Here is a 20,318-nt window from a genome sequence, read left to right on the forward strand (position 1 = left end):
TCAGGGGGCATCCTGCTCAGAACATCTCTCCACCTCTCATTTTGTGATTTTCCTCTCTGAGATCTTTTTTAAAAAAAATATGTTATCTAGTGCTGGACGCCCAATTAAAAATAATGAATCCTCATTCTCTTGTCTATGTCCTTGACCAGAGAGGTCATAGGCTCTGTTCTCTGCTTTGATGAGATGTCACCGGTCACTAACTTTCTGTGAAAGTCTTTGCACATCCGGTATGACCCATGTGCCGTGACCTCTCCCTGTGCTATCACTCGGAAGGAAGTCTGTCTGTCTGTCTGCCATTTTGACGGGGCGCCTAACTTCATGGCTAATTCTTTTTCATTGTTCGCTTTGCACTGCTGATCACACATTTGGCACCTCCTGAAATGAACACACACAATCATATATATATATGTGTGTGTGTGTGTGTGTGTCTTGATGAGTTTACAGTCCATAACTCTCCGCTGAGCATTTATTCTAGCACTTGTGGAGCTAATAAAAGAGCTGGATGTGACAGCTTATATCCTCTTCATCATGTGATGTCATGTCAATGTGACAGCCTTGAAAACCACCGGCAGCAGGCAGTCATTACTTTGTGTAATGTTTGACCCGGTCTGGCCCAGGTGATATTTGTTTGGACAGGAAGAGGAAATGGTGTCATGCTGTTAACTTCCTCCAGCTTTTCATGTCTGTTTTGTAAATGAGGTAGCTGGTACCTCCGTGTTGTTTTTACATTGTAGAGGCTCAGCATTTATATTAAAGTTGCATTACACTATGTCTACTTTGTGCGAGGAGTTTTGAGGCGTAACTGGAATGAGAGTAGAATGAAACCAAGCATCTGTTTCATCAGATCAGCAGAACCAGATTAGAAAAGCACTTTTATTGATGCCTTGACATGAGACTGCCTTTCTCTGATATCTTTCACAAGCTTTGGTTTTTGGGATTGATCTACTTAGCGGTGCTTTTGCACGCGCTTTCATCTTTTTTACAGACCACACACCCAATTACATAAAAGGCTCTGTAAATGACATTTGCTAATAAATTAGCTTGGCAAACTGTAATCATGTGGTCGTATGGTTTTTAGTTTGCTCAGTCAGACCTCACTTTAATAGTGATATGTGGTGGGTAATTTGGATTTGTGGGTAGGACCCATTCCCACTGTGTGGTCTCTGAGGACAGAATGAGGGAGGGGGTGGATTGGCCATGCTTGGATAATCTAAGCCGCTCTTTTTTTTTGTGAGAAACTTTGGGTAGAAGAAAAGGGATAGAGGTTACAGAGGGGACTTTAATCTATCCCTGAAACAATACCTTCTTAGCATCTCCATTTCAGACTAAGCAAAAAAAGGACATGGCGCCTACATTTGAAGGCTCAGTTCACCCTGTCACCCCTCAGGCCCACATCTCCACCACTATCCCGTAACCTTTCCTTTGTATTTGATTGCACTAGAAATAGTTGTAATTAGTTAAATCTCCCCTGTCCAAGTCATTCAGTCAGGACCTGGGTGCTCAGGCCCCCGATGGCGGCAGTCTAGTACTTTGTGGCTGCCAAGAGATGTGCCCGACTGATTTTGGCGCTCCCCGCTGACTGGTTAATTGGATCTTCACACACTGGGCACTTTCGTGGAGGAAGTGGAGGGCTGGCACACAGTCTCATAGTAATCAAACATGTCAGAGAGATTAGACCAAATGCCTTGTCTCACCTCTACTCCTCTGATGCTATCAGCCTCAGCTAGCTTGCATTGGGAATGGTCTGACGACGCTTTACCGACCACTTCAAAATTAGGGCCTGTGGCAATATAGCATTTTTTTCTGGGTGGCAGGGAAAGTGACCTGAGCCACATGTACCTACATGTGGCTCAGGTCACTTTCCCTGAGCTTGACCAGCAGACGACTTGCTCACAGCAGACGTGGTTAAATCCAACCGCACACAGAGATTCTGAACACGTCACCGCAAGAGGAGGGGGGGGGGGTCTGAAACACAGCTTTAAGCTATTAGCAGAAGAATAGCTTTTAAACCACACAGCGGTGTTTAGCACAGCATAGTACAGTACAGTACAGAGAGCTCTCTGGTCTGACACTTCGTCAGAGCGAAACCTCCCCAGCAGTCCACAGTCCTGTGACAGATTAACACGCACTGTTTACACACTTTGCGAGCTAGCCTGGCATTTTTCAATCGTTCCAAAAACTTAAAAGACAAAATGAGTAAATACTTTTTGTTCTGTGATCTAAAGGGTTTTGTTGTCATAAAATGGTCGAAAGAGTACAGTATTGAAACGGGAACATGCCTTGTACAGATGTGTTTGCTGTAAGAGTTGTACAGATGTGCATTGCACTCCTATCCCAACCACGCACATTGACTGTGTTTACTTATATAGCTAAAAGTCACTGATGCACGATGGGTGTTGTAGACTTGTGTGCTGGAATGGTGATTGTCAGCCAAAAAGGGGATTTTGCCGTCGACTTTCAGCTGTTGGGTGATTTGTGTTTGTTGCTTCAACAGCTGCTTTTTGGTCGGGATAGTAATTTCATGGTTTCCAAAACAAATTTTTATTTAACTTGAAGAGCTGAAACATTTTGGAAACGTTAGTAATGTTGTGGTGATGTTTCACAGGTCGACGTTGATGGGGGCAGGAACGAGTGGAGGTGTTGCGGCCAACCCCTGGCTGATCAACGAATCAGAGGAGACCAAAGGGCTGTCCTTTGGAGAGATCAAACAGCAGCAGCAACGAGTCATCGAAGGTAATTACACATGATGGAATAAGTGGTAAATGGACTGCACTTGTATAGCGCTCTGCTACCTTAACGGACAAAGAGCTTTACAGTTCGCTTCTCATTCACCCATACCATAGACTGCATATATTGGACGACGCGTCTCTCCACTTCTCCCACTGTACAAAAGTGAAGCCAAAAATATCTCTGATACAGGAGCTGTCATTTGAGATTTTGACGTCATTTGGACCCAGAGTCTGTGCAGTAGTAATGGGGGGGGGGCTGTAGCCGCGTTATTAAGGTCCTGCACACACACTCGCACGAGCCAATCATGAGCTGAGCACGGCCACAGCTTGTTAGCGTGAGCCACATAGCTGCTACCTTAGCACCACGGTAGCTGTTTGGCTAGAAAGACACAACCAACCATGATATCTTTATAACTACATTCATGATCAAATTGGCAGATGTTCTGGTTGCTTCGTAACAACAGGCATTAGCGCAACTTCCAAAGCACCTTGGATAAAAGGATGAAAGTGGCACGGCTGGCGTTTTCCACACGTATTAAGACGCTACATTTGAACGACCCCTTTTTCAGCGTTTGGTTGTACTTAGCTCCACCCTCTCATGTTATTTCTGGTTGCAAAAAAACAAGATGGTGACGGCCAAAATACCAAACTCAAGGCTTCAAAACTGCAGTCCACAAACCAATGGGTGACGTCACGGTGACTACTTCCGCGTCTTATATGCAGTCCATGGTGTATGCTAACATTTAAATATCTAGGAAACATATTGAAAGCCCCCGCCTGCTTTGTCCTGTTTCCTGAACATCTCTTGACATGAATTGAACACCCAGACATCAGTTCACCTGACTCCCAGTGACACTTCATTGCTACGTCTCCATTACGGCTCTGGTTATTGTCAACGTGGGATCACATATTCCTCTTAAGACAGTGAAACCAAACCACATGGAGGTTTGCAGTCTCCTGTGGGATTTCTGGTGGAGCTGGGTAATGGCGAGCGCCTGAACCTGCGGTCATAAAAAATTCCTGTGGAAGAGAGTGTGTCAAACTTGGAAACCTACACAGGCCAAAATGTTTCTTTTCTGTTCTTTCGGCTTCACTGTTTCTGCTCTGCACCTTGGCCTGCCGCGGTTATAATAACAGGAGTACAGCTGAGTGGGGTAAAGTGCTGAATGACTCACAAATGGCACTTTGAGCTGAGCTGGACCCCAACAGCCTGTCATTCCCATTTCCCAAATAGTTGCCTTGTTATATCATAAGTGCAGGATACTGTAATTGCTCCCTTCTTACAATTGGCTTTTTTCAAAGCAGCGTCGTTAGTTCTACCCCACTGCTAAATTGATTTTTGCAATATAATGTATGAGTCTTTTTCCTTGTATTGTTGTCTGGCATTGCATAATCTCAGTGCTCTGTCTCTTTCTTTGTCTCGTGTTCAAGTGCATAAAAGTTTCTCTTTTCTTTCCTCTCTCTTCGCAGCCCAGGATGAAGGCTTGGATGCACTAGCAGCTGTCATCAGCAGACAGAAGATAATGGGCCAGGAGATTGGCAATGAGCTGGATGAACAGAACGGTAAAGTTTAATATGCATGTGCATCTGCATGTATTCGTCAAAAAAAAAATCCAAAAAAAATCCAGACACATTACACACCACTGTGCAATCAGACATACTTGTTCTGCAACAGAATGACTTGCCTCATAAAACTTGTGATACTCCCTCACACCACTGCAACACTGACATAGTACATGCACACACACGCCCTCACACTACCATTGTCAGAGCAACTGACCTCACATTTCAGGTCAAGACCATGTCTAGCAGGTTATCCTTTGTCATATATCCCACAGGGACTCTACTAAAACTAAGAGTTTTGTGTTCGGGAATCAGATCTGCTCCGAGATAATGGTGCTTTTTGAGGTATTTCTGGCTAAATGCTTCTTCTCTTCAGTCCATAAATAGCTTCCATCACAAGTGGAACATGCCATACAAAACAGAGTGCATTGTTCCAGACTGTTTTTATGCTCAGACAGGCGGTACTTGAGACATAAGATTTTTGGGGCGATCATCTGTCAACCGGTGAACAATTGGATCCTTTAATGCATCGCTCTCAGAAGGGTACACCAGTTAATAGGCCGATGCCTGAGAGTGTTACCTTACTAAGAGGATGTACACGTGTATTCCTATCAGTTTTTGTTAATTTAATCTTTAATGTTTACACTGACAGCGAGCCCAGAACGTGCATTAGTCTGTCAGCTTCTTTTTTGGGGAAATAATCTTCACAGTTCAGAACCTGCAGGTCGATAACAGAGGAGAGTGGATAAATTAGCCCACAGCAATAATAAAGGAGCGGTGAGGCTGAGTGGCACTGTGGATAGGCCACCTTTTTTCTATTATTGTGTAAACTGACGACCCCTGACCAAGTGACATATTTTATGGATATTTCATATTATATTCAATGCATAACAATAATGGTACAGAACAACTGATAAACTGTACAATTAACCCAAATAGTGAACGCAATAACTGCGGGAAGTTTGTGTAAAACGAGTGATTTGGATGAGTTTTGAGCAGATTATTTCCCGTAAATATTGCATCAGATGAGTTTCCTGTTACTTTTAGGCACTTTCTATCAATCATTCATACCTAATAGGCTTCTTTTTTTTGACAAATTCAGTGTTTTCTTCTCCCTGACACTTGGCCATTGTTCCATTAGCTCTTTGGACATTTTAACTGCGTACTGTTCTAATGCAGGACGACGCTGTTTAGCAGAGAGGGAACTAGGCTCTGTGTTCAAGTCTTCACTCTGCCCTTATCCTGTTTATATCTTAAATAATAATCCAAATTTTAAAAATAGCAATTTCATTTAGTTTTTGAGACAAAGCCAACTGTATATTTTTAAAAACGTACACCTTACACCCCTTAAAATCAAGAAGGCCTCGCGACCCCCCTTGAAGCTTTGGCGACCCAGGTTGGGAACCAGTAGGATAGGGGACTGGTGTCTTTGTCACAGACACTAGATTAGGCACTCTAGACTTGATATTTCTCTCTCCATGGCTAGCCAACTTGGACTTAAAATACACAGTCTTAGGCCTCAGTAATTAGTGTAATTGGGTATTCAGAGTTGTACAGTTAGACAGAAACAAGGTGATAAAACCTAAATCTCAACAGAGGGATTGTTAGACTTTATAAAACAAATCGTAAAAGTCTTGGAGATCCCTTACAAGCTGTTCATCTGCAGTTCTCACACCTCCAGTGCAGGCAGTAATTGTCTGTTTCTACCCCGATGACCAGCCTCCAGTTGGGAAACGAAGGCGTTGCACTATCCCGTAATATCCTGTCTGAGCAGTTGTGCCCAAACAAGTCCAGAGGTTGTATAACCGACTGATCTCGGCGTGGAAACAAACGACCAGCCCTTCTGCTGGGAAGGAATGGCAGATGTTTGGTGGTTGACACCGATGGGAGAAATGGAAGAGAAAGAAAGGAAAGCTGATTGTTTTATCCCGCTCTCCGGTTACCGTATTGAACTAGGGATGGATCATTGCTCTAGTGCTCCGACGGGCGTGTTTTTCTTGTCGTTCTTTCAGCTTGATGTCAGTGTTTCCAATAATATGAACCTGAATGGGTGATGGGAGAGCTGTAACTGAGAATTGCATTAGTTCCACTGCAAGTAAGAGACAAGAAGGCAAATGATTTTGGCCCTGGAAACAATGGCTTGTAACCGCTCCCGTGTTTAGACCCCACGTGACTCTTAAATATAAATCTGATGGGAACTCAACTCTTTATTTCTGGAATGGCCCAAAATATCTACGCCACCTGTGGGTATTGTAATCGGCTCCATGTGGTGAAATCCAAACCGTACAAATTTGTAGAAGCCTGCACAAATTTCCACCAGTTTTTTTTTTTTTTTTAAAGGAAAGCATATCTTAGTGTTATGATATTATGATATAATAATACTTTGATATATACACTACCTTTTGTGTATTACAAAAGATATTGATGGTGCATGCAGTGTAACCAGTCCCTGTGTCCATGCAGAAGTTTGATAAAGTGTAGACATGGGATTTCCTCGCGGACCAGTCCGAGCTCCGCTCGGTCTCTCCACAATTTATGGCCGAGCTTCCGGTTCATGAGGCCTGCTGACACCAGGCAATGATTCACAGGGCCTACAGGGCTCTCTGGCCTTCCACAGCTTTTCTTTACCTCCTCGTGTTTCTTTCCTTTTGTGGGACCTTTGCTGCCTCTGCATCTCTCATCTCATTCCCTGTTCTCCTTCGCCTCTTTTCAACAGACCCTTATTTTATAACCTCTTTCCCCATTTCTTCCATCTCTGTTTCTCTTCTGTATCCTCTCGTGCTGAGTTAGGGAGATGCCTTAGTTCCTTAGTGTTCCACAGGATGGAGAATAGCGGATAGATCATACATGTAGATGTAGACCTAGTGATTGCTGGTGCAGTCCCCACGTTCCCTAAGCCTGATTTAGGGTTCTTTTGGAGTAACTCACAAGTTTTAAGAGTGACTAGCTTTGCCCACACTCCAAAATATGTTTTTGTATTTATTTCTGTGTTTTAAAAAGTAAATTATATGCAGACTAACTGAAAAGTCAGCCAGAATGCTGCTTGCATGTGCAATTGTACAGACCTGGAAAGTGATTCCTCAAATAGAATTAATTCATCCGACAGTCGTGTTTTCAGTATTGGTGGGAATCACCAGAGGCCCCATGATACAATATCATCACAATACTTAAGTCACGATACGATCTTAATGCGATTTTAAACATTTTGTCATATGCTGAGTATTGTGATTTATTACCTTTTTTCAACTGCAAATTGTGCAGTTTGTCAACATCTGTTATGTCTAATAAGAGTTGAAACTCTGTTCAATCTCTTATTTTTATTGCTGCAAAATGGGATTGTCAGTCATGCAGACGGACTGACCAACACTGTCATAAAATCATAAATGTTGCATTAAGCACCTGACAAATTGAAGTGTTTGTATTAGAGTCTACATATAGTCCAAGTTAACTTGTGTGGACAGGAGTACTGTACCATTACAGGTATTTTGAACAATGCAACTTTTACAAAAACATTCTGCAGTCCCTTCATCTCACAATCATTTTTAGCAAAATGGGATTGTCAAGCAGATAGACTGACAAACACTGTCATAAAAACATAAATGTTGCATTATGCACCTGACAAACTGAACTGTTTGTCTTAGAGTCTACATTGTATTTGCAATATTAACAGTTTACGCAAAATATCGAGATATTATGCTGTATCAATTTGATCAATTTTTGCAGTCTGTTGAGCAGGAAAACCAAGAGGTTGCTTCCTTTCTTCTTCTCTGTTAGTGTTGAACTCAGCGTGTTGTCAGTCAAACAGTGTGATCATCCTCCTTGTTTGTTTTCACTTTCAGTCTTGTGAGTGTTGTTTCAGGTCTTGATTCTGGAGTCACTATGGCGATTTACAAATCCCCACATAAGAAAATGGCGATTAGAAAGCTGAAAGGTTTTTCAACTGTGCATACCAAGTTACTGTGTAGTAGTACTGTTGCTATGGCAGTTGTATTTATTACAAAATAAAAATTTTCGTGTGACATAATTCAAGTCTGTTTATGAAGAGAGTGTTGTGACTTTTCCGTTGCCTTCACACTATGCCATAAAGACCCAGTCCTCACTCCAGCTCTCTTTGGTAGTTAATCCAGTATGCGAGGAATGTAGCTTTTGTATTTTTAAGTTTTATATCCTTGTTATTATAGCGTTCACTCTGCATAGATTCAAACTATGTTTTAAAGTGTGGCACTGGTTTTCCTAATATGTGACATTGAGTCTCTATCAATTAACATTTTCTCCATCCAAAATATAGAAATGACTGTTTTTCTTGTACTTAAATGAATTTTTACTATCATTGTATGAGACAGCTTTGTAGGTGCTACATTTCATACTTGTATTAAATGTCAAAATCGACAGCGTAAAAAGTAAGGAGATAGTTTAATGTTGTCGGAGAGGCAAGGAAAATGGATTTAAGTTATAAAGCAGGGGAATGGCACGGCTCCTTGTTGATCTTGACAGTTGGCGCGTAACCTTGGCGTCCGACCGTCTTGTAGGGTTCCTTTCCCCCCTGATCACTGTACTGTAGCGGTGTTTTCCTATAAATAGATTAAGCTCTTTGTAGTTGGGCTCCTCAAGTCTAGCTCATGACCCAAGTGCAGTGGAGGTTGCAGTCATTTCCTTTTCGGGAAACAAATCCGGCTGAGGTCGGCAACGAAGATGACCCTTTTCAGAGGTTTAGAGATGAACCCAAAGCCCTCAGTTACTCGCCTCTCTCTGTCCCAACTGGATCAGAATGGACTGAAACGTAGTGAGCAGACCGATTACCTCAATTTCAGTCTGCTTTGTGGCTCATAACATGAATCCGTTGCATACTGAAGATTTTCCAATCTTACTTGCCAGTCACAACAAAAAGAGAAATTCAATCATGATTATTAGTGTGTTAAAATTAGTTTAATGACGTGCTGTCATCAAGTTTTTTACTTTCATATTTCTTACATGATGTTACCAAAAATAGTGTGTTTTCATTTCTAAAATTAAATGTTGCAGAAAATAGTCCGACGCATACCAGCTGAAATGACTTGCATCAGCAGGACTCTCCCTTCCCACCGAGAAACATCAACATTCATTTCACTTTACTAGTGTTGATATTTCTCAGATTGTGGCCTGGAACAATGACATCAGTCCACGTCAATGTCTTGTACTTGTGAGTGACAGACAGTGGCTACTACTGGCTAGGCTTGTTAAAATAGTGTCGTTTGAAAGGGGTGGCAAGAGTTTGAGGTTGTCAGATTTTTAGGGGCTGTAAAAGTTCCTGTCTACAGTAGGTGTGAGTGTAAACCATGTGATGTACAGTAGACAGACATAAGTTGTGTTTCCATTCACGTATTTTTATGCACATTTTGAAGTATCCCATTGGAAAAGCTGTATGGAAACTGTATTTTTACGCTCGCCTGAGGTGGTTTTTGTCTTTATTGAAAAAGAGTTGATGGGCTAAATGGATTATGGAAACGCCTTTGCCAAATAAGTTCTGACGTTGTGAACATTTAACTCACATGACCGATTATCTTTTGCCGCTGTTGCGTCTTCTCGGATATTCCCATAATGCGTGAATACTTGTCTTCGTCCCCAGACAACGTGAAACATGGCCAAAACTAGATGACATAAAAGAACAATTAAAACTTGTCCAATTGAAAAAAAAATCCTAAAAACCTCTCTCCATTTTTCTGTTGTAGATGGTTAGATGGCCAAGCCGACTTGTTTCCGGTTCGCAACCTCTACTTCTTCTCTGTTTACTGGTGGATTACAGCCATGCGTAGCCTATAGTGCCAACTTCTGGCGAAACTAGTCCATTTGCTCCAAACCAGTTGATCGAAATTAACGCGCCTAATTCACATTTCTTATTTTGCGACATTTCAAAAGTTATCTTAAATTTGGCTCGACAATTAAATGGAGACACGGCAATTGAGAAACATTCAAACATGCAAACAAAAGGCAGATCCATTTTCAGGTGTATCTATGTGCTTTGGGCTCTACCAAGATCAGGCATTATATACTTACTCTAGGCTAGACCAATCGAATGAATGAATGATGAGTTTATCTATTTTCCACAGCTTTTCAGCATGTCTGAAGTTCAACTGGAGTTTCCAGCTAAACTAAATCTGCTCCTCAGAGTTCACCACACATAAATCATTCGAATGAATCAAGTCACTGCCATTTGTTCCGTGTATTTGTCTCCACATCCAGACCTGAATAAACCTCAGAATAATTCTTTGGGCTGCTTGATATTACAAATCCTATCTTTACTGAGAACACAGTAATAACCACAAAGTGTACAGTATATCCGGGACTGGAGAGAAACAGACCCTCATTTGGTTTGAGACCTTTTGGAACAAATTTTAGATGGATGCAAGAGATATTTTCTCTTCGTGCACTTCTACACGTCTGACCACATGTGCACTCTTGTTTTGTCTGACTCCTGGAGATAAGAAGTAGTGGATGTCTTTTTTTTGCATGACACAGTAGCAGCCTGGACCAAAGGTTGGATCGTTTGGTGTCTTAGTAACAACATGTTAACATGTTCTAATAGAAACCAAAAATACAAGTATGCACCTGAAAATAAGCATAAGAGGTCTTCTTTAATGTCATTCACGGACCCCTTAAACAGAACATATGGTTGTTGCAGTGACTCAGCTTGTGACCTTTTGGTGATGGGAGTGTTTTTAAAGCACTTTGTCACGCAGCTTGATTTATTCTTAAGGTAAAAGTGTGTTACTTTCCAAGTGTCCTCTCTGTTAGTGAGCCAGCCGCTTGAGAAACAGAATAGGCTTTGCTCCCATGATGGACTTCTTGCTAATAATTAGATCACTGATTTGATTTTGCGTTGGCAGAGCATGTATAGGGCCCGCGCTGGACAGCACTAATGACTTCCAAATAAACAGTAGAGTGAGAGGAGAGAGGCACTTACTGCTGCAGCACAGTGACATCAGCCCCAGAGAACACAGCCCTGCGCTTGCTTCTGCTTTTAGAAACAGCTCGGTGAGCAAATAAACCATACTAATGATGGCACTCGGCAGAAAGTCGGTGTGGTTAGAGTTGTGGATTGATTTATTGTTTGTTTGATTCGCTCGGTTTGAAAGCGAGGCTGGCAGTAGTGAGTAGTGTTTTCCAGACGGCATGGAAATGCGGAGAGTCATGATGTGATGTTCAAAAGAGTGTTGTCATCAGAGGAATGTCGAGCTTGCAATGAGCCGCGAAAGAGGGCATTATTTTGTGTGACCACCAGATTGGCTGACTGGTGTTTGACTTAGGGAATTACTGAGAACTAGACATGATGAAGGAATAACACACCCACACTATGATATTATTTGGTCTCATTTTCATAAGAAAATGCCAACTTCAGGCTGCTCGAAATGCCTCTGAGAATGGTAAATGGACTTGCATTTATGTAGCGCTTTTCTAGTCTTCTGACTACTCAAAGCGCTTTACACTACATGTCAGCATTCACCCATTCACACATACATTCATACACTGATGGCAGAGGCTGCTAAGGTGCCAACTTTGCCCATGAGGATCTAATCTAAATACTCATTCACACACCGATGGCTATGCCTTCGGGAGCAATTTGGGGTGAAGTGTCTTGCTCAAGGACACATCGACATGTGACCAGAGCAGCCGGGGATCGGACGACCTGCTCTACCCTCTGAGCCACAGAGGGAAAATAGAATGACTGATGATTTCTTTTGGCTTTGTCCTATAATTTAGATATGTATATAGGGCTGCGACTAAGGATTATTTGCATAATTGTTTCCTATATCTGTTTTTTTTTTTTTCCATTAATTGGAATTAATTAAATCCATCATTAATTCTGCCTGTTCGTGGCATGGGCGTTTGCTTTACCCCAAGGAAGGAACAGCTTGCAGCGTTGTCAAGAATTGCTCGTTGACCTCAGGGAAGTGAGTTTGGTTGTAACGTTAGTATATCTAGCATCCAGCATCCAAACTGAGCGGTAGTAAATGAGCCGCGGTCTGCCTGCTGCGGACGACATGCTGGACAGTCTGTAGAGACCTGAAGCTCCGCCCCCGCTGCTGCACAGAGCGCTGTTTGCTTGTTTATTAAAAGCTTATTAATATTGAACATGTCGTGTGTCTAATTGCACCACATTCAAAAAAGCAACCCCTTGAGTCCCCAACAATACACCCGCCAAGTCTGAAGTAGATCGGATGAGCGGTTCTCGAGATATGTGAAGGACACAGACAGAGAATCCTCGCTTTATAGTTTGATATAGCAAATATTTGTGAGAAATGCCCATTAACAAGTAATCAAAGCCCAACATGACAGATTACAATCGCTAACTTTGTCTAACCAAGACTTCAAAAAACAAAATATATCCAAATACGTAGCAAATCTTTCAAATACTGTGATATAGGTATAAATATAAAGATATGAATATTTACTTGATGCTGTCCCTTTTAATTTTTGGTGTCTTCGTTTTCATCCATCACGCCAAGGACCGTGTTCAATCTGAGTGAATTTTCAGACTCAAGTCCCCCCAATGCCATTGTGTTGGGCATATTTTTATTCCCCTCATATCTCAGAGCCCATATTTTTCCTGCTTTCTGGGACCTAGCCACAGATGTCGATATTATAAAACCATCAGTTCGGTTCTCATTGATTTTCTGAGCCGGTAAATGAGAACAGTAGATTAAGTTTCCAGTTTGTGACTCGTACATAAATTGTATTTTAAATACTTTTGGGATGTTGCCAGAGAGAACAGCTTGTGGATTTCAGACAATTATATGATGTATAAAGAAGCGTTTTAACTAGATTATTTTATTTTTGTTTTATATTTATACTCACTGAAGATTAGATCTGTTTTTAGAGGGTTTAAGATCCCCAAAAGACATTGATGGCAGTGGACGTGTGATGGAAAGATGGCCCAATGAAAGATGCACCGCAAGCCACCGGGCCAAGCCTCCTGTGCCACGCATCCTAACCAGGGTACAATCAATCATGAGTCCTTGTGTCCTTATTTCGCTATCTATCCATCCCGGCATCCATCTCTGTCTGAGGCCTGTTGGTGTCACATTGATAGGGCTGTGAAGAAGAGGGGGCTAACAATGACATGAGGGACTTGGGTCAACCACAGCCAAGTGATGAATAATCCAGTTTAGGCGCAGCAAGGAAATTAACATTTTTGGACGCTAAAGAAAACCATCTTGAGACATTTCATCAATCACGTCTTCTTTTGTTTCCCTCAGCGGATTGATGCCCCCCTTTTATCTCTCAGAAAGTGTGGGTTTAGACTTCTTCATTGTCTTCAAATGCAACCTTTTTAATAGTGTTTTCATGGCCCTGGTTGGGTTTATGTGTCTTTTCTTTCAGACGGAGGTCAGAAAAGTATGATTCTTAAGTGATTTCACTGGCTTTCATTGTGCAGAATTTCTTCATGGTCATGTAATGGCACCGTAATCAGTTGCTGATCTGAATGTGAAAGTCTTTGGTGGATTGAGTGAAAAACCCATTCGTAAAAAGGTCGTCTGAATGTTTCCTTATGTGGTTTTTCTGACACAGTGGCTCAGTGCCAGTAGCTTATTTTCCATCACACACTCACTTCTTATTTAAAAGAAATGTTATTCAGTGACAATGCGGAGAACGTAGTCATACCTGGCATTGATTATTGAGGTAACCCCATATGTTATAAGCATTATAGGACTCATTGGATAGAGTTGTTGGTTGTGTAAAGCATTTCAAGACCACACAAGTTGCATAAGATATCGCTGATATTCTCTGTTAACTAAATAAATATGGATAAATGAATCAATATATTTATATTTTCAGGCTTAACTAACTAATATAACACGTAGCTGTACTACTTTATATGTTTTGTGTGTTTTTTCCAGTTAAAGATTAGTCTCTCAACAGAACAATCCTCATTCATATGTCATTTGTTATCAGTAGATGCCAACATGTAGGCAGCTTTCACACTAGGAGGTTTCCCCTCCTTCATGCTTTCTGCTTTACAAGCTGCAAGCTTTGTTGACGGATCGTGGCTTCTTGATTTATCTCGATCCATCTGGAACAAATGTGTGCTGGTGACAGTCGTTGGCAGGGAAAGGTCCCACATTAAAAAGCCAGTGGCAGAAATTCTCAGACTACACGGAGAGACAACTGATGTGTGGCAGTAGCAGAGGAGAGTGATGGTGTAGATACCGATACGTCTTTCAGGCCTGATTTGGCATCAGTCTGAGAATGGGGCAGAGTTGCAGTAGTCATCAAAGCTAGTTTTGTGGCCAAACGACGTCTGTATTCATACTATTGATGCAGAGCTTCTTTGTACTGAAAAGCAAAGATTCTTCTAGCTGTCTGTCTCAACAGGAAATACATTCTTATACACTGTGTGCATCTCTTCTGCGTTATTTATTATTATTTAATGACACCAATTGCGTGACAAGCAGGTGATGGCACCTTAAGATCAGTGGGCAACCTCCGGGTCTGAAGAGAGATTTTTTTGTAAATCCTGGTTATTTGTCGCTCAGCAGATGACAGATTAAATCACGGTGTGTTGAAAATATTCAGAAAGTATAGAGCACATCGGAAAGTGGTCCATGTCGGCGCGTTGGACAGTAATGCACCAAAGATTATCACAGTTTCATGGAGCACGGTGACTCATTTTCGGGATGTTTCTCTGTACTGTTGTGTAAGGGATATCATAGCACATTAAGACCTATCCACCCCACAGCTCTACGGATCAAATGATCCTGACTCTGCATGTTTGTGGGAGCTGATGTTTCTTTGGGGTGTTTTTAGCTCGAAATGGCGTCTAATAAACTAAAGTATCGGCTGTTTAGCACAACATTGGCTCCGACACACTCCTCTAACAAACGATTTAGAATGCAGTTTATGTTGCTGACATTTTGTTCTGCAAATAAATTGGACAAATGATAGCTTTGAGTTTGATTTCGCCTAAAGTCATCAGCTTCAGCTTGAAGAATTTCACACCTGCACACACACATATATTCACACCCCACAGTCATTCTGTATATATAATGGCAACAGGCACCTAGAGAAGCCCAATTTTATGATATGATGTAGGAATGAGGTGTGGTCGGTTCTGCTCAGCTCATCTGCAGACTGCGGATCACATCCAGATGTCCACCAACAGGCTTGTGTCGAGACTGGGCGAGGTTGTTTCCCCTTCCACTCCCTACTCCATCCATCCTTCACAGCACGCACAGCCACCATGCTGGCAGTTGCAGGCTTTTTCACAAACTATCAATTGTCCCTGAAAACGCATACGTTAATAAGGAAGGAGAAAAAAAAATGTAGGGAGGTATGATTTCACCGGTTCTTTCCCACCGCCGTCTTTCAAGCAGAGGATGACACAACACTTGGAAACAAACACTTATTGGGCTGTGTGTGTGTGTTCTTTGAAGGGTTTGGTCTCATTACCATGTCTTTGAGTAATCCCTCTTTTTAATACTGTCTTAGTGGACATTAGAGGGGATTTAGCTGGCATCATGGGTTTTACTGTGACCGTGTATTCTGCAGTCTGTATGGTGACTTCAGTTGTCGAAAACAGCTTAGGTTGCTGACCATTTTACTTACTATTGCTTAATGGGAAGCTTTGCCGATTTTCAAACGGCTTTGTATCGTTGCAATATGGGTGGTATGTGCAAATGAACAATGTTTGACTTCTCTCCGTGTTGCTTGCACCTTAAGCTCCCCACTCATTTGCCGACGAGGGTCCGCCGAATGATGCGAAACGCGTCATTTCACGTCATCCGGTGGACTTTTGCTGGAGGGTCAGCGGGGAGATCTGGGTGCTGGCAGCGTGGACGGAGGTTGAACATTGTTCGCATGTAAGACCTGTATTGTAGTGATTCAAAGCTAGTTGCAAAATTATTACCCATTAAACTTCATATTTGATTTTGTCATATTTCATTGTTTTTAGTTCATTAATAGAGGGTGCCTGCTCTTTTTAGAGATTTTAATGTTTTGTTTTACAACATAAAATACGTCAGGAAATATCTCACTCATGAATTTTGAAGCTTTTATCTTCAAAAAGGCGGTTTGCTAACAAGTGGCTAAATGAGACTACTAAACGTCATCACGCCGAACACTAGTCCGCCTTTAGCTTAGTTGTAGTGAAGTGAAGTCATGTGACCGTGGTGTAGTTTGTTTATAGCGTTAGCTTTTTACTTCTGCCATGTCATAAATGTTTGTTTGCCACAGAGTTTATTTTCTGCAATAATCCAAAATCCAATGGAAAAATCCCATTGTCTTTTTGTCGAGGGAACCAGTGCAATGCCAACTTCCGGGTTTGCCTACAAAAACATGTCATCCCTCTATCGGAGGGAACTTTTCCTAACCAATACCGACTTTTACTTGATTTTTACTTGGCTACAATCAACCTCAATTCTTGTACCACACAAAGATGTTAAATTACATTATCACCATCTATACTGTATTACACAATTAGGTTGGGCCAAGTAGCAAGTAGTATATTTTTTTATTAGAAATACAAAAGAAGGCATTATTGTTAATATCACAGTGATTTTAATGCTTTATATTGACATTTATTAGATTGTTTATTTACTTAAACATAGATCAACAGGAGCCAGTTAAGTCAGGTGCTGGAGACCACCGAGACATTTATGACCAGTTTAATAATGTGAAATGAAAGAATGCTGTCTGCTCTATGAATGGCCTGTCTAAATCAATGTTTGGATTAAAAAAAAACTTTTTTAAAGCCAGTTAAGAGAACATGCATAAACATCACGATATTGTTCATCATCAAAAGGTTTAAGAATCCTGAGATATTACATAGTTTTACATATTCACATCCTGAAGCAGCATAGTGCAAAGACAGCCTTTTACTGTTTACCCCTATAAGCTGTTGATGGCATTCAGTATCACACCATCAACCACCTTAGATTTTTGTTCTGAAGCTTCTCCAAACTAAAATTGATCTTCCATACAGGTGTATGTTAGAGAAAGCCAGTGTTTACATGATGGGTTGGAATCATTTGGAAAATCCTACAGTATTACTATAAACAATCTCTGTGCAACACTGAAGAATATGAGGTATCAGCCGAGCCAATATATGGATATTACACAAATCAGCATTACCTCACTGGATTACCTGCTCAACAGGAGGAAGTTATGATTTGACTGCGTTTTGTTTGCACAGCCAAGCCACTGCTGTGTTTCTCTTGTTGGGAGAATTGCCTAGTGCGTGTGGTATGTGTACAATTTAACGGCAAACTGATGTTGATACTTTGCTGTAATTTTTCCCCGGAGAGCTTTTGCGGGCAGATTGTCCAAGGGAAGCACATTAGCCGTACGTGTTGGTGGTATCGGTGGTTGGGAACCTCTGCAATTTCAGCTGCCAGTTCCTTTGGCTCTGGGCGAAGGATTCCCTGCCATTTAATGGTACCTTAGACTGACTCAGGCTTGGCCCAGTAGGTTCCTTTTGGCTAACGCAAGTGACAGCGGGAACAAATCTCCTCCTCTGTTTATTTAATTGCTAACCGCTCCGGTTTGGAGGCCACGTTCAAAGGGCCGACGAGCAGAGAGCTGCCTCGCGTTCCCCTCAGCCTCGGGGTAGCATGGGTCATCCCACATAATGAGTGGAAGGACTTACTTTACCGAGCCTGCCTCGACCCAAAGCCAGCACGTGGTTCCCATTTAAGCACAGGGGGGAAGATTGCACCTTCATCTGCTGGGTATTTTTATGTGTTTATGTGTGTGTATATACATCTGTTCTTCAGCACTCAGTGTGTGTGTGTGTGTGTGTGTGTGTGTTTGAGAGTGTAAGTGCCTCGTCTGAGTGTGAGATCATTGTGTTTGTACTGAAAGTCTTACACCACATGTCCAGCACATTGTCAGGTTGTGACTGGCACACAGGCCACATTTATATCTGCATGAGGAGCTCAGAGGCCACTGGCCAGCATGAGATGAGATGGGATGGAGTTCGAGGTAGACGTCAGTGCAGGACCTCACACACACGCACAGAGACACAAACACGCCGACACACACACACACACGCACACGCACACACACACACACACACACACACACACACACACACACACACACACACACGGAGTGCGGTAGAGAGCAGGGTGGGCTAATCTTACAGATGCACTGTGCAGAGACAGTGAGGCAAGGGAGTCTGAGAGTGAGGGGGCAAGATGGAAGGAGGGCGAGGGAGAAAAAACAAAGGTTGAGAGACTTGGAAGGAGAGTATAAGAAATGATGAAAGTCAAAATGAAAGTGAGATAAGATACAAAGAGAGATTATTCTTTCAATGCAGAACTTGGCCAAAGTTTTTTTTTTTTATTCATAGATGTTGCAAAGAAATTAATGGACAAAGGAAGGAAATAAAATTTCAACATTTTTAAGAGGATGTTTTTTTTAAATGGAGGGAATTATAATAAAATGTATTTATAAAGCATTTTTCGAAACCCAGATAACACAAATTGTCACACTAAAGGCCTTTACACACCGGAGGCGTGACGAATAAACAACACAAAAATGCCAAATACTCTCCTGCGAATATTATATGTCTAGGGATTTTATTGTGAAAGGTAAGAATGGAAGAAGTGGATTTGGTCTGCGCTGCCTTTGTCAAGGCGCAAAGGAGTAATACAATTTGCCGTCTTGATTCGAACTACAGAGCCTCGGTGTTGTTGTTTCATAAATGTAGGCGCAACTCAACCCATTCCACACAATGTGATTTGTTGATGCCTTTATTCACGGTGCGAAAAACTCAGAAATATTCAAAAATAAAGTGTCCCTTTTTCACCGCTTAGTATTCGCGTTCTGTGTGAAAGTAGTCATGACAAAAACAGTTTGATAAAAATGCCCCCGGTGTGTAAAGGCCTTTAAGGGGAGCCTGTAGATAGTGGGAGGAGAAAGACTCCAGTCAACACCTTGTGCATTCTGGGTTTCCCCTCATACATGCATGAGTTTGTGTTTATTCAACACAATAAAGCTTATACGGTTTAAGATTTTCAAAGATTTATACAGTTTCCAAAGATCTTTTGTGAAAGCCTTTCTCAACTTTTACATGTTTACTTTAATTTTACTGCCATTTTGTACTAAAATATTTGCACAAGGTAACTGTAGACATAACATATGTATTGTTATTGTATTTGAGAGGGTAGCGATAGCTATCACCAAACCTTCAAAGTGCTACTGACCATATCTGTCCCATTAGAAACTGTTACAAGTCTTTGCAAACGTGAGTCACTGATATGACACCTTTCTAGAACAAAACCTTTCAAGTGGGAAATGCTTCATTCATCCGTTTCATCTGTTATCTGATAACCCTGCATGTGTGCTATCACACACAATCTACAGGCTAAAGATGAGAATCCCCCCTAGACAAAAAATGTGCCTCACAATTTAAATAAGAGGCCCTTTTATTGGTCTTTTTTTTTGTGTGTAAAATGTTGACGTCCGTTTTGTTACGTTATGGGCACTGCAGGTTTGAGCTGCTTGAACAAGCACGGGCCCCTAAAAAAGGCTTTTGATGTGTTATCTAATCATTCTCATCTGTTTCACTCTTGGCTTAATACCAGCCTCCCGTTTGGTTTCCAAGCTGCTATTGTTACACGTTTGAGACCGTCTGTGAGTGTTTTAGTGTGGGCATAGACCTGCACTCTCCAGACTAAAGAGGATAAACATACACACAAAGAAAACATTTCACTTTTTTATTTTTTTTTTAACATACTTTTTGATATTATGCCATGTTTGTTTGTGATCCATGGTTATCTACATAAAGTAACAATCTGATTAATGACAATGCATAAATATAAATAACCATTAGTAATTTTTTTTATATTACATACTACCAAAATTCTCTTAGTTGGCCAAATGAGGGATTTAATCCCCACTTAAAAGAAGTATTCTATTATTAAAAAAATTGTTGTAGAACTGCATATGTACTATGCATAGGATTGGGCGATAATTCAATATGGAATAGTATCGTGATGAAAGCATATATCGAGATATCGTGATACACAATTGTGCCATCTAAATTGATAA

General features: G+C 41.4%; 1 protein-coding gene across 1 annotated transcript in view; it reads left to right on the forward strand.

Moving 5' to 3' along the window:
- Positions 1–20,318, forward strand: part of stx8 (syntaxin 8) — a 51,661-nt gene that overhangs the window by 4,647 nt on the left and 26,696 nt on the right. The window contains exons 5-6 of the mRNA XM_074630522.1: positions 2,606–2,733; positions 4,200–4,292. Of these exons, the coding sequence (XP_074486623.1) occupies positions 2,606–2,733; positions 4,200–4,292 (221 nt within the window). The remainder of the gene's footprint in view (positions 1–2,605; positions 2,734–4,199; positions 4,293–20,318) is intronic.

Source organism: Sebastes fasciatus, chromosome 3 (assembly GCF_043250625.1).
Source record: "Sebastes fasciatus isolate fSebFas1 chromosome 3, fSebFas1.pri, whole genome shotgun sequence".
Lineage (NCBI taxonomy): Eukaryota > Metazoa > Chordata > Actinopteri > Perciformes > Sebastidae > Sebastes > Sebastes fasciatus.